Source organism: Octopus sinensis, linkage group LG15 (genome assembly GCF_006345805.1).
Source record: "Octopus sinensis linkage group LG15, ASM634580v1, whole genome shotgun sequence".
NCBI classification, from domain to species: Eukaryota; Metazoa; Mollusca; class Cephalopoda; order Octopoda; family Octopodidae; genus Octopus; species Octopus sinensis.
The window spans coordinates 21760976-21774669 of record NC_043011.1 but is presented as its reverse complement, the minus strand read 5'-3'; the positions used below and the strand labels follow the sequence as shown (position 1 = coordinate 21774669).

Sequence of the window (13694 nt, the reverse complement as noted above, 5' to 3'; positions counted from 1 at the left end):
GGGGTGGCTGTGTTGTTAAGAAACTTGCTTTCCAACTATGTGGTCTTGGGTTCAGTTCTGCTGCATGACATCTTGAAAAAGTGTTTTCTACTTATAGCCCTTGGCTAACCAAAGCCCTGTGAGTAGATTTGGTAGACAGAATCTGAGAGAAGCCTTTTGTATTTATATATGTGTCTTGATATCTGGTCTTGACATCACATGAAGCAGGCCTTGGGAAATATTACCTTGTTTGGAAACAGGTGCAGTTTGGTGACTGGAAGGTTTCACCTCCTGAACTGGGTGTTGCATTGTGTTCTTGAACAAAACACTTCATTTCACATTGCTTGTGTCCATTCAGCTGTAAATGAGTTCCCGCAGTTGCTGGGAAGTTAAACCTACAGTGGATTGGCATGCCATCCAGGGAACAATGTTGTTATCTCAGTCATTCACACAGCATGGAAGCTGAATTAAGCTCTAGCTTTGTGGGTCCTAGGGCTTATGACAGGCCTACTACTAGGGTCTCAGTAAGGTTTCAGTTGAAACATCTAAAAATTTGAACATTATGAAGAAATGAATATTAAAGATATTTTGTTATGTTAAAATATGTAAATAAAACTTTTCCTTTCGATTTGCTAAAGTTTTACTGTTTTTTTTTTATGGTTATTACTTGCAGACAAATGTCCGTTTAGAGCGAGAAAACAACTTACGAGAATACAAAACTGCTAATGACATTGATTTGATGCCCAAATTTGGTGCTGGCAGTGAATTTGGTCGTGAGCAAAAAGAAGAAGCTCGGCGTAAGAAGTATGGTGTTATGCTAAAGAAATACAAACCTGAGGATCAACCATGGCACATGAAAATTGGCTCAAAGCAGAACTGCAAAAGGTACTCATCATCATCATCATCATCGTTTAACGTCCATTCTCCATGCTAGCATGGGTTACTTTAACCCTTTAGTAATTAAACCGGCCATATCTGGCCTAAATACCAGCCAGATCTGGCTTCTCACACCTACACTACAATGTCATTTTCAAAATAAACAATTATCATCATTATTTAGCGTTCATTTCCCATGATGGGTTAGACCAGTGCTTTTCAAACTTTTTGCTGGAGCGGAACCCCAAGGAAATATTCCACTGGCTCGAGGAACCCCTGTGCAATAATTTAATAGTCTTATGCACACATATCTGCACAGGAGACTTAAAAATTACTGCTGATTTTAGCAGTTTTGTAACTTCTTGCGGAACCCCTGGACTGTACTGGCTGAACCCTAAGGGCCCGCGGAACCCTGGTTGAAAACCACTGGGTTAGACAATTAGACTGGGGCTGGTAAGCTGGTTTCTGCAACTGGATGCCCTTCCTAATGCCAACCACTCTAAGAGTGTAGTGGCTACCTTTAATGTGTCACCAACAATAGCCACAACTACGATTTCACTTGGCTTGACATGTCTTCTCAAGCACAGCAAATTACTAAAGGTCTCAGTCACTTGTCATTGCCACCATAAAACTCAGTATCTGAAGATCATGCTTCACACCTCATCCAATGTCTTCCTGGGTCTATCTCTTCCACAGGTTCCCTCCAAGCTATGATTAATTCAAAACAGTGTGAATAAATAACTGAATGCTAAAGGGTTAAATTTCTATTTTTAGTGCATAGATTGAGTGAGCTTGCTTGATCTATTACAAATTCATTGTCATCATCATCACCATTTGATATCTGTTTTCCATGCTGGCTTCTTTTAAACTTGCAATGGAAAATCAGACGATCACATCTGTCTTCATAATTTTGATGTTGAAAATCGAAATCGATCAACATCAATGGAAATTGTAACTGTGATACCAGTGCCGATGGCACGTAAGAGAACCATCTGAATGTGGCCATTGCCAGCGCCGCTCCAACTGGCCTCCGTGCCGGTGGCACATAAAATGCACCATCCAATCGTGGCCGTTTGCCAGCCTCGTCTGGCACGTAAAAAGCACCCACTACACTCACGGAGTGGTTGGCGTAAGGAAGGGCATCCAGCCGTAGAAACACTGCCAGATCAGACTGGGCCTGGCGCAGCCTTCCGGCTTCCCAGACCCCAGTTGAACCGTCCAACCCATGCTAGCATGGAAAACGGACGTTAAACGATGATGATGAATTTTGATGCATCAAGCAAAGTAAAATCGCTGTCTTCCACACATACAGGCTTGTCCTTTCAGGTGCTGGTGCCACATAATAATCACCTGAACTCCAGCTTCATCCAACCTATGCCAGCATAGAAAGCAGATATTAAATGATGATGATGTTAATTTTTAGTCATAGGTGCAGGCATGGCTGTGTGGTAAGAGGTTTGCTTCTTAACCACATGGTTCTGAGTTCAGTCTCACTGCATGGCATCTTGGGCAAGTGTCTTCTACTATAGCCAAGGGCCAACTAAAGCCTTGTGAGTGGATTTGGTAGATGGAAACCGAAAAGAGCCTGTCATATATATATATGTGTGGGTGTATCTTTATATCTATTTTAGTCCTCCACTACTTGCCAACCAGTGTTGGTTTGTTTATGTCCCTGTAAGCAGTTCGGCCAAAAGAGTAAATCCTACAGTCAATTCATTCAACTAAAAAAGTTTTCAAGGTAGTGCCCCAGCAAGGTCAGTCTAATGACTGAAACAAGTAAAACATAAAAGATACATGCCTTTTGGTGCAAGTGTGGCTGTGTGGTTAAGAAGTTTGCTTCCCAACCACACAGTTCCAGGTTCAGTCCCATTGTGTGGCAATTTAGGCAAGTGCCTTCTACTATAGCTTCAGTTTGACCAAAGCCTTGTGAGTGGATTTGGCAGACAGAAACACTGAATGAAGCCCATCATGTATATATATATATACACATGATGGGCTTCATTCAGTGAAAATCTGCCTCACTAAACTGCATCTGAATCAAACAAGCATGGAAAAGTAAATGTTAAAACACAGCTGATACATGTAACAGTTTCCCTTTTTTGTCTGTTGTATATTTCAGCCTCTTATCATTGGTAATCAGTTGTGGTTATCAATACTTGATTTACATTTTGTTGTTGTATGACCTTCCTGTTTTTTTACATATATATATATATCAGGGCATTTGGCTACTGTTTCTAGCAGGTGAAACAATCACATTGTAGCTCACATTATCTCATTATTTACATATCTTAAGCTTAAATATCTTGATATTTGTTCACTATATAACTGAATTCTGTAGTATTATATAATGTCTTAACCTTTTAGCAATTAAAGTATTCATATCGGCCCAAATATTCTACCTGCTTTATGTTCAAACAGGTCAAACTTGGCCTCTCACATCTACTCTATAATATTATTATAAAAATTCTGAAAACAACTGTCACATTATTTACAATGGACTGATAGGTGTCCTCACCTTGTTTGTTGTTTCCACAATGTTTCAGCTGATGTATTCTCCAGCCTTCATCAGGTGTTCTGGTGGAATTTTGAACCCAACCCTTTATTTGACTAATGGGGTATTCTGTTCGCATTCCTAAGGTATTCTTTTTTACTGATGTTATTTTTCTGTTGATATTATTTCCCAAGTCCCTGCATGGGATTGGGCTCAGAATCTGAGGGTTACTAGCTTATGCTCTTATCCATAGTAACTGTTACATCATTGAAATCTCAGAGCTACTAGATAATGCATGATTAATTCAAACCAGTGTGAATAAATAAGCATTAAAATTTGACAGAGTAATCTGAAGTTTAAATTTCTATTCTGTAAAGAACAAGAATTGATACCAGATTGGTATTGAACCATCATTCTTCTAATTCTTTAACCCTCAAGCATTCAGGTTACTCTGAATGCTAAAGAAAGAGTATCCAGTCATAAAAACCAAACCAGAGATGCTGTAAGATCCATTTAATCCAAGCCAACATGAAAAAGATATGTAAAATGCTGATGATAGTATATTTATATATGTATATAGATACAGGGGTGGCTGTGTGGTTAAGAAACTTGCTTCCCAACCTTGTGGTCTTGGGTTCAGTTCTGCTGCATGACATCCTGGGAAAGTGTCTTCTACTATAGCCCTTGGCTAACCAAAGCCCTGTGAGTAGATTTGGTAGACAGAATTTGAGAGAAGCCTTTGCTAACCAACCACATGGTTCCGGGTTTAGACCCACTGCGTGGCATCTTGGGCAAGTATCTTCTGCTATAGCCTTGGGCCGACCAAAGCCTTGTGAGTGGATTTGGTAGACGGAAACTGAAAGAAGCCTGTCATATATATGTATATATATATATGTATATGTGTGTCTGTGTTTGTCCCCCTAGCATTGCTTGCCAACCGATGCTGGTGTGTTTACGTCTCCGTCACTTAGCGGTTCGGCAAAAGAGACCGATAGAATAAGTACTGGGCTTACAAAGAATAAGTCCCGGGGTCGATTTGCTCGACTAAAGGCGGTGCTCCAGCATGGCCGCAGTCAAATGACTGAAACAAGTAAAAGAGAAAAGTGATATCTGGTCTTGACATCACATGAAGCAAGCCTTGGGAAATATTACCTTGTTTGGAAGCAGGTGCAGTTTGGTGACTGGAAGGTTTCACCCCTTGAACTGGGTGTTGCATTGTGTTCGTGAACAAAACACTTCATTTAACATTGTTTTCATTATAATGCTTGACATTATAAACACCAATTTGAGACAAAATGAGAAATTGGTCCTTCAGTATGGCTTGAGCTATGTTTCTATAATTTACTAGAAGTCATCATCATCATCATCGTTTAGCGTCCGCTTTCCATGCTAGCTTGGGTTGGACAGTTCAACTGGGGTCTGGGAAGCCAGAAGGCTGCACCAGGCCCAGTCTGATCTGGCAATGTTTCTACGGCTGGATGCCCTTCCTAATGCCAACCACTCTGTGAGTGTAGTGGGTGCTTTTTACGTGCCACCGGCACAGGTGCCAGACGAGGCTGGCAAACGGCCATGATCGGATGGTACTTTTTACGTGCCACCAGCACGGGGGCCAGGCGAGGCTGGCAACAGCTACGATCGGAAAGTCTTTATAATAATTAGTGAAGGTGCCTGGCTCAGTGGTTAGAGCATCGAGTTTACGCTCGTGAGGTTGTGAGTTTGATTCCTGGATTGGGCTGTGTGTTGTGTTCTTAAGCAAGGCACTTTGTTTCACGTTGCGCCAGTTAACTCATCTGTAGAAATGAGTTGCTATGTCACTGGTGTCATGCTGTATTGGCGTTTGTCTTTCCCTTGGTGGCATGGAGAGAGGAGGCTGGTATGCATGAGTGACTGCTGGTCCTCCACAAACAACCTTGCCCAGGCTTGTGCTTAGGAGGAGAACTTTATAGGTGCAATTCGTTGATCATTTGTGACTGAAGGGTGTCTTTACTCTTTTACTCCTTTATGCAATAATTACCCTACAAACTATCTGCTGTTTCCAAATTAACAATCATCATCATCATCATCATCCAATTTCCATACTGACACGGGTTGGATGGTTTTACAGGAGCTGACAAGCCAGAGTTGCACCAGGCTCTGTTTTGGCATGGTTTCTACGGCTGGATGCCCTTCCTAATGCCAACCGCTTTACAGCATGTACTGGGTGCTTTTCTTTGTGGAACCAACACCAATGCTGCAGATGTGGCACCAGCAATCTTGTGATTTTATAATCTTTTTAATATATTATATTAAATTTTATACCTGTATTATTTGAGTTTGTTTTCCTTCTAAATACTTAAATTTAGCTTTTAAAAGAAACAACATTCGCATTAGTAAATAAATAAAGGAATATAGAAATCATAAATTAAAATTGCTGAAATGATTATTATTTTTTTATAATGTTATTGCTGTAATTTCAGATTCAAAGGTGTGAGGGAAGGAACAATCTCTGACAATACTTCTTATTTCATATTCACCCAATGTGCTGATGGTGCATTTGAAGCTTTTCCTGTTGAACATTGGTATAACTTCAATCCTATCATCAAATACAAATATCTAAATGCTGAAGAGGCAGAAGAAGAATTTAAAAAGTTAGTGATTTTCTTATTAAAAAATCCTGTTCTGAGACTTTTGATCACAGTTTTCTTTCTAAATATTATATAATAAATAGTCTAATACACAATTGGTGCAGGCATGGCTGTGTACTAAGAAGCTTGCTTCCCAACCACATGGTTCCGACTTCACTTCCACTGTTTGGCACCTTGGGCAAGTGTCTTCTACTATAACCTTAGGCCAACTAAAGCCTTGTGAGTGGATTGGTAGACAGAAACTGAAAGAAGACCATCGTAAGTATATATATATATATATATATATATATACGATGTGTGTGTGTATGTATAAATATATATATATTGGGTCATCCCATAAATAATGCAGTTTTTTTATACTTCTTTTATTTTTCAAGATTAAGATAAACAAAGTTCTTTTTTAACCTAAAATATACTCTCCTTCATTTTCTACAATGCTCTTCCATCTATCTGGTAGACTTGCAAGGCCCTTCTTCTAAATTTCACTTGTCCATGACGGAAAATACTCCTCCAGTATTGTTCTGATCTTGTCTACATAATTCATATTTTTTCCCTCCAAATGATTTTGAAGACTGCAGAGTAAATGATAGTCAAATGGATCAATGTCCAGCGAATATGGTAGGTAGGGCATCATTTCTCATTCAGACTGCTCCAGCCTTTGGAATGTCATCTTTGCTGTATGTGGCTGAGCATTATCCTGATGGAAGAACACCTTTCCTCTTGAAACCAAAGTCGTTTTTCTTCTAGTGCTGACTTAAGCCTCTCCAGCTGCTCACAGTAGATCTCCTTTGTTATCATTTGGTTTGGATTTAAAAGTTCAAAGTGAACTAACCCTTTCTTATCCCACCAAACAGATAACAACATCTTACGTGGCTGAAGACCTTCTTTAGCCTGGAGTGCCAGTGTTTCTCCTTTCCCCATCCACTGTTTTCAGCACTTGACATTTTTATAGGGAACCCATTTCTTATCACCAGTCTCTATCTGGTTGCAAAAGGGTTCATTCGTGAGACATGACAGCAAAGAAGAGCACACTTTCACTCTCTGCATGCAATTAGACTCAGGAAGTTTGTGAGGAACTCATTGACCCAATTTGCTGACTTTTCCAATGGCATGTAAGTATCAATGAAGGATCAAATTTAAGCTTCTCTGCTACTTCCTCATCAGTTATGATGGGATTTTGTTCCACCAGGGTTTGCAGGATGATGCTCATCTTCTAGGTTATAGTTTCCGGCTCTTAATTTCTGGAACCACCGTTGACACTAGCTTATGCTTATTGTACAATCCCCATGTATTGCATTAATATTCTTCACGCTTTCTTTGTGTTGTTCAACTTTATTGAACTCATAAATATGCTCCTTTGTCACTTCCATTATAGCTTTGAAAAAATAACTGTTAATATCAAGCTGCACTCTTCAAAACTTGCACTAAGAATAAGGACAAGGTAACATTACTACCTGCTTTTATAGCAAGTTGATGCAGGTAGTTTATTCCATCCCCCTTTGACTTTTAGTTCATCCAATTGAAAAAAACCCACATTATTTATGGGATGACTCAATATATATATGTGTGTGTCTTTGTGTCTGTGTTTGTCCCCATACCACTTGTTTGAGAACCGGTGATGTTATGCTTACATCCCCTTAACTTAGTGGTTTGGCACGAGACATCAACAGAACAAGTACCAGGCTTCTAAAAAAAAGTGCTGGCATTGATTCATTTGACTAAAAATTCTTCAAAGTGGTGCCCCAGCATGGCCACAGTCTAAAGACTGAAACCAGTAAAAGGTAAAAGTCTCTGGTGTTTCTCTTTTTTTTTACGAAGTATTTTTAATTATCTTTCTATGTTTACTTTGTCCTGGGAAGTTTTTATGATTTTATACTTTTACACAATTTCTACATGTATTAATTTTGTGTCTTTTGATTTATTGCCATGTACTACAAATATCAGGACTAACGATCCCAAGTTACGTTTTTGGGAAACCCACACATGAAAAGCAACATTTGTATTAAAAAAAGTTGAACAGTTTGACTCCAATACTTCTTTTTAAACTTGGCACTTATTCTATCACTTGACAACTGGTGCCGGTTTGTTTCTGTCCCCATAACTTAACAGTTCAGCTTAAGACACTAATAGGCTTAAGAAAAAATGTACTGAGCTTGATTCATTTGACTAAAATCCTTCAATGCAGTGCCCATGCATGGCTGGAGTCCAAATGAAAGATATGATACCATATCTAAAGCTAAACTGAACCCTTTCCTTCCAAGTTTAGAAGAATCATCATCATCATCGTTTAACGTCCGTTTTCTATGCTAGCATGGGTTGGACAGTTCAACTGGGGTCTGGGAAGCCAGAAGGCTGCACCAGGCCCAGTCTGATCTGGCAGTATTTCTACAGCTGGATGCCCTTCCTAATGCCAACCACTCCGTGAGTGTAGTGGGTGCTTTTTACGTGCCACCTGCACAGGTGCCAGACGAGGCTGGCAACGGCCACAATCGGATGGTGCTTTTTACGTGCCAAAAGATATATTTAGCTTCTAGCAAGCAGATGTGAGATAATTTAGATCTAATTTGTTCACTATATTCAATGAAGCCTTAAATTTAAATGTTACAAGAATAATAAAATGCGGCGAGCTGGCAGAAACGTTAGCATGCTGGGCGAAATGCTTAGTTGTATTTTGTCTGCCGCTACGTTCTGAGTTCAAATTCCGCTGAGGTTGACTTTGCCTTTTATCCTTTTGGGGTTGTAATTGACTTAATCTGTTTGTCCCCTCTATGTTTAGCCCCTTGTGGGCAATAAAGAAATAAGAAGAATAAAATGTTTTCTTGACACATACTCTCTCCTCCCTGCACTGTAAGACAGTTGTATGATAAATGTATAGTAAAACTGTATCTTATGTATATTCAAGGAATGGTCTTGTGTGTGTGTGATAGAGGGAGTGAGAAAAAATGATTTTGATCTTTGAAACAATGTTTTCTTTTTCTGTGTATTGTTAGACGTGACAAAACCTTGAATTTGTTCTCTGTGATGATGCGTAAGAAAATTCGTCCTGAAGATACTGATCTTGATGCTGAAGAAGGAGAAGAGAAGAAAACAAAGACAAAGAAACAGAAAGATTTTGTAAGTTATTTTAAATTGAATTCTCTTTTAAGTGACAATTTATTCATATTTCATCTGCAAATGTGTTTGTATTTTATCAGAATACTTCAAACTTTTTAAAACTTTCTTTTGTCATCATCATCACCACTACCATCATCAGTAGTGTTTTAACATCCATTTTCCATGCTTGCATGGGTTAAACGGAATTCATTGGAGCAGTTCTTACTATATTCGGATGCCTTTCCTGTCACTAATCCTCAAATATTTTGAAGTTGTATACTGCTTTGTTTTTCTACACCCACTATTTTTACATAACTGGATCACACTCAGAATTTCCAGTCATCAGTTTTCAGTTGTTTGATCAACTGAATTAGCTTGTAGGTGCCTGAGTATTCCTCAGACATGTGTACCTTCAACACAATCCTCAGGCAGAAACAGTGTGACAGCATGTACCAATGTTAGATCTTTGAATTGCAAGTATAATATATCTCTGACCTAAGTCTACCCAATTACATTGAGAAGATGTGAGTGAACTTGAGGCTATAGTAAAAAACATTTACCCAAGTTACCATGCAGTGGGATTGAACTCAAAACCATGTAACTGAAGCAAAATTCTTAACCATTCCCCCATACTACTTCTTGGCCTGTGGTTAAGAAGTATGCTCTTAACCATATACTCTTGGGTTTAGTTCCACTGTGTGGCACCTTGAATAAGTGTCTTCTTCTATGGCCCTTGGCTGACCAAAGCCTTATGAGTGAATTTGGTAGATGGAAACTGAAAGAAGCCCCTCATATATGTATATATGTGTGTGTGTCATGTTCATATTTGTTGAGACACCACATGATTGTTGTAAATGTACACCACTGTCATACAAGTGAGATTGTTCATTTCCAGTCCTCCATGAAATACCTGCTTAGCTGTGGGTAAAATGTTGCTTTGCTTGGAAACAAGTGAGTGTTGGCAACTGAAAGGGCATCTGGCTTAATTCTATCTGATCTGTGCAAGCATGGAAAACTGGGAATTAAATGATGATAATGAATAGAATAGAACACATCTAATATCCTGCCTACTTCTTCCCTCTTTCCAAACAACATCCATATCCACACAAAATTAAATAACTTGCTGATTACCTCAGCAGGGCCCAAACACTGTGTCAAATTATCGATCATTTAATAAACCTCAAACATAGCTGAGTTTCATATTGTCCAGTATTTTAACTGTGCTTAAATAAATAATGTCTAGTTCAGCACAATGACTATTAATCTGTAATACTTTAGTATTGCCTTTACTTTCGTGACTACAGAATAATGTTTCTGTATTTCATTTCTGTTACAGCTTTTAACAGACTTAGATGACTGGGCTGTTATGTCTGATGAAGATGACAGGGATGAAGATGATGCTCGTGAAGACAGCGACAATGGTAAGTTGTCTTTTTGATGATCTTTTTTTGAGGGTTGCCTGGAAAGTTCCCTCAAATTTAAAAAGAAATATACTTTGTTGCTAATCTTACATATTAAAACTGAAAATGTGTGTGTGTGTGTGTGTGTGTGTATCGGTATGTCTTCGTTTTGCACCAAAACTGCTGGACCAATTTTTCTTAAACTTCACACGCACATTGCTTATGTGTCTGGGAAGGTTTTAAGTATAAATTGATTTCGAAAATATGTTCGGGTAAACGGAAGGAGGAATAACATTTGGGCGTGAATGAACAGTGGGAGTAATTATTGTTAAGCCTCCAAGGGAAATAACCCATTCATTTTCAGTATGCTTATTTCTTAGTATTTGAACTATTTTAGTTATTTTTTCAATTTATCCAATACAACGCTTAGACAAGTAAATAGTTTTCTCCTAAACAATAGATCCACTTATTTCGGTTAGTGACTTATACCAACACTAGCACTGCTGAGGGTAATATTCTCTGGGAATGCACAAAAGCTTTCTTTCACAGTTAATTACTTTGAATTGTTATTATCTCATATCTGATTAGCCTGTTATTACATAACATGTTTCACGATTTTAGTATTCATACTTTATTAGTATTTCCTCCTAAAATCTCTATACTCTGGGAATGTATTAAAGCCCTTTTTGGGGCTACTTTATTTGAATTCTTACTACAGGGTAATTAATTTCATGTTATTACATAACTGACTTCACAATTTGGGTAGCCATAACTTATTGGGAATTCCTAAAAACAAGATCCTTTGTAAGGCAGTTCGGTATTCTCAATAGATACACGAAAACCGTTTTAAGGGCTACATACTTTTGTATTGTTGTTACTGGATTAGCGAAACAATTATGAGAACGTAACTAACTTGGCTTTGGCAGCTAAAGGGTTAATGTATTTTAAAGTGTTTCTATCTCATCTTATTTCCATTGTTTCTTTCTTTACTCTTTATTTCTTATTTGTCTAATAGCAGAAACAAGTGAAAGATAAAAATTCAGTATTTTCTACAAAAGTAGCAAATTGGTAGAATCATTAGCATTTCTTCTGGCTCTTTATTTTCTGAGCTCATATCCCATCAGGGTATATTTGTGTGTGTGTGTATGTATATATATCTATATATATATGTATGTGTGTGTATCTGTTTCTGTGTGTACACCACACACACACCCAAGTATCTTTCTAATAGATTTAAAAAAAATTTAGTTCCCATAAATTATTATTTAAATGAAGGCTCTTATCTGTTGTTAATATATTCGAAGTATTGGACATTGTCAAGCTTCTTGCAACAGTCAGAATTATATATAATGCCTGTACAGTCTGACATTTTGAAGAGGCTCAGTCGGGTTCTGACATCTCTATAAATTGCATAATTTGTTATGATATCATATCTCTATGAATGCCAACTATTCTCTTGTAAAGTGAAACTTGCATCTTCATTTTCTTCAAGCCATTAGTTTTATTACTCCTTCTCACCTACCAGGTTCATTAACCAATACTTCCTTCCTAGAACTGTAACTCTTTGAAATTTAATTGCCTCTTTTCTCTTCTGCTATCCATAATTCTATCTGTAGATACTGATGTACCTGTATCCAAGCTGGATATCAACTACATCAATCTCACTTGTCTCGTATGAACTACAGAGTTCATGGTTACAGATTAACCTCCTCTGACTGTTGCTTAAAAAACAACAGCTGATGTGCTTTTGAAAAATATGTTAATATTCTTGTATTATGTATTTGATAGAATTTTCCCCTGGTAATCACATGGTTTCAGGTTCTATCCCACTCTAGCACTTGTGCAAGTGTTTTCTGCTATAGTCTTGAACAAACCAGTGCCTTGTGAATAAAATTTGGGAGACAGAAACTGCATGGTAGCAGCTCATCATATATCATCATCATCACCACCACCTCCTCATTTAAAATCCATTTTCCATGCTGGCATGGGTTGGATGGTTTGACAGCAGGTAGCAACTCAGAGAGCTACACCAGGCTCTATTTGTCTGTTTTGGCATGGTTTCTACAACTGGATGCCTTTCCTAACGCCAACCACTTACATGGCACCAACATGGAAGTTTTTTACATGGCACTGGCATGGGAGCTCTTTCATGTGGTATCAGTGTGCATGCTTTTTACACACAAACACACACACATATATATATGGGAGTCTTTGCTTTTGCTAATAATATGTCCTGTAGCTTGGCAGTTTCAATGGTTTTGTATGCAGTCCAGTCAGAAACATCTTACTTGAGAAAATCAAATAAATGTTGGTGACAAGAAGGGCATATGTCTGTAGAATACTGCCTCAATAAGTTGTTCATGCTCTACCGCAGTGGTTTTCAACCTGGGTCCATAAGGCTTTTGGGGGTCCATATAAGATTTTATTGTTAAAATCCATTTCAGTAAATAGGTTATACTTCTACAATACACAAAATATTTTAACTAGTTTTTTAATGCAATTTCTGATTATATTTAATTATAAAAATATAATGGGACTTTTTTAAAGTATTGAATAGCTATGAGGGGCCACCTAAGTAAAATAAAAATCAAGGAGGTCCATTGATAAAAAATGATTGAGAACATGTGCAGCTTAAAGAAGAAACCGATGGTGATTGTGATGATTTGCTAGAATTTACTGTTATATAATTTTTTCTAATTTATATGCTTTTTTGAAATTTTCTTATACATATATATTAGATAATAAACCAGATAAACCCCAAAAGAAAGATGCAAAAAATGTTAAAATTAAAAAGAACTCCAAGAGCAATTCTGATAATGAAGCAATTGAAGAAAGTGATGAAGGTGATTATGATGATCGTGAGGTGGATTATATGACTGACTCAGCCAGGTAGGTATTTCATGTTTGTCCACGATTAGTTTTTGGTGTTGCTCAGTAATGATGTCTCTTGTGTGACTTGAATTGTCTGCATTTATATGAATGTAATCATAGGCACATATTTTTTTTTTTTTTCATTTCACTCTTATTTGCTGGAGTCCTAAGTGGCTAACTTGGTAAAATGTTTAATCTATTGGCTATCAAAAGAAGTAAAGTAGTGTTTCACCTACATTTAGTTAGTCCAATGCTCCTGTCATAATAGGCTTAATTGGCCAACACCTTAGTCTAAGAAGTACTGGTCTAAAGTTTATCTCCTGTCAATGTCTTTACATTGTGCCCCTAGCAAGCACACTT

The 13694-nt window shown here is 37.8% G+C and overlaps 1 protein-coding gene across 2 annotated transcripts in view; it reads left to right on the top strand.

Moving 5' to 3' along the window:
• LOC115219771 (general transcription factor IIF subunit 1) overlaps window positions 1–13694 on the top strand; it is a 32347-nt gene that overhangs the window by 7615 nt on the left and 11038 nt on the right. Inside the window, exons 4-8 of one of the 2 annotated variants that reach the window (XM_029790022.2) lie at window positions 653–864; window positions 5803–5973; window positions 8961–9084; window positions 10400–10484; window positions 13202–13352. In XM_029790022.2, the coding sequence (XP_029645882.1) occupies window positions 653–864; window positions 5803–5973; window positions 8961–9084; window positions 10400–10484; window positions 13202–13352 (743 nt within the window). Of the gene's footprint in view, window positions 1–652; window positions 868–5802; window positions 5974–8960; window positions 9085–10399; window positions 10485–13201; window positions 13353–13694 lie in introns of both variants that reach the window. The other variant, XM_036509528.1, reaches the window with a different exon arrangement.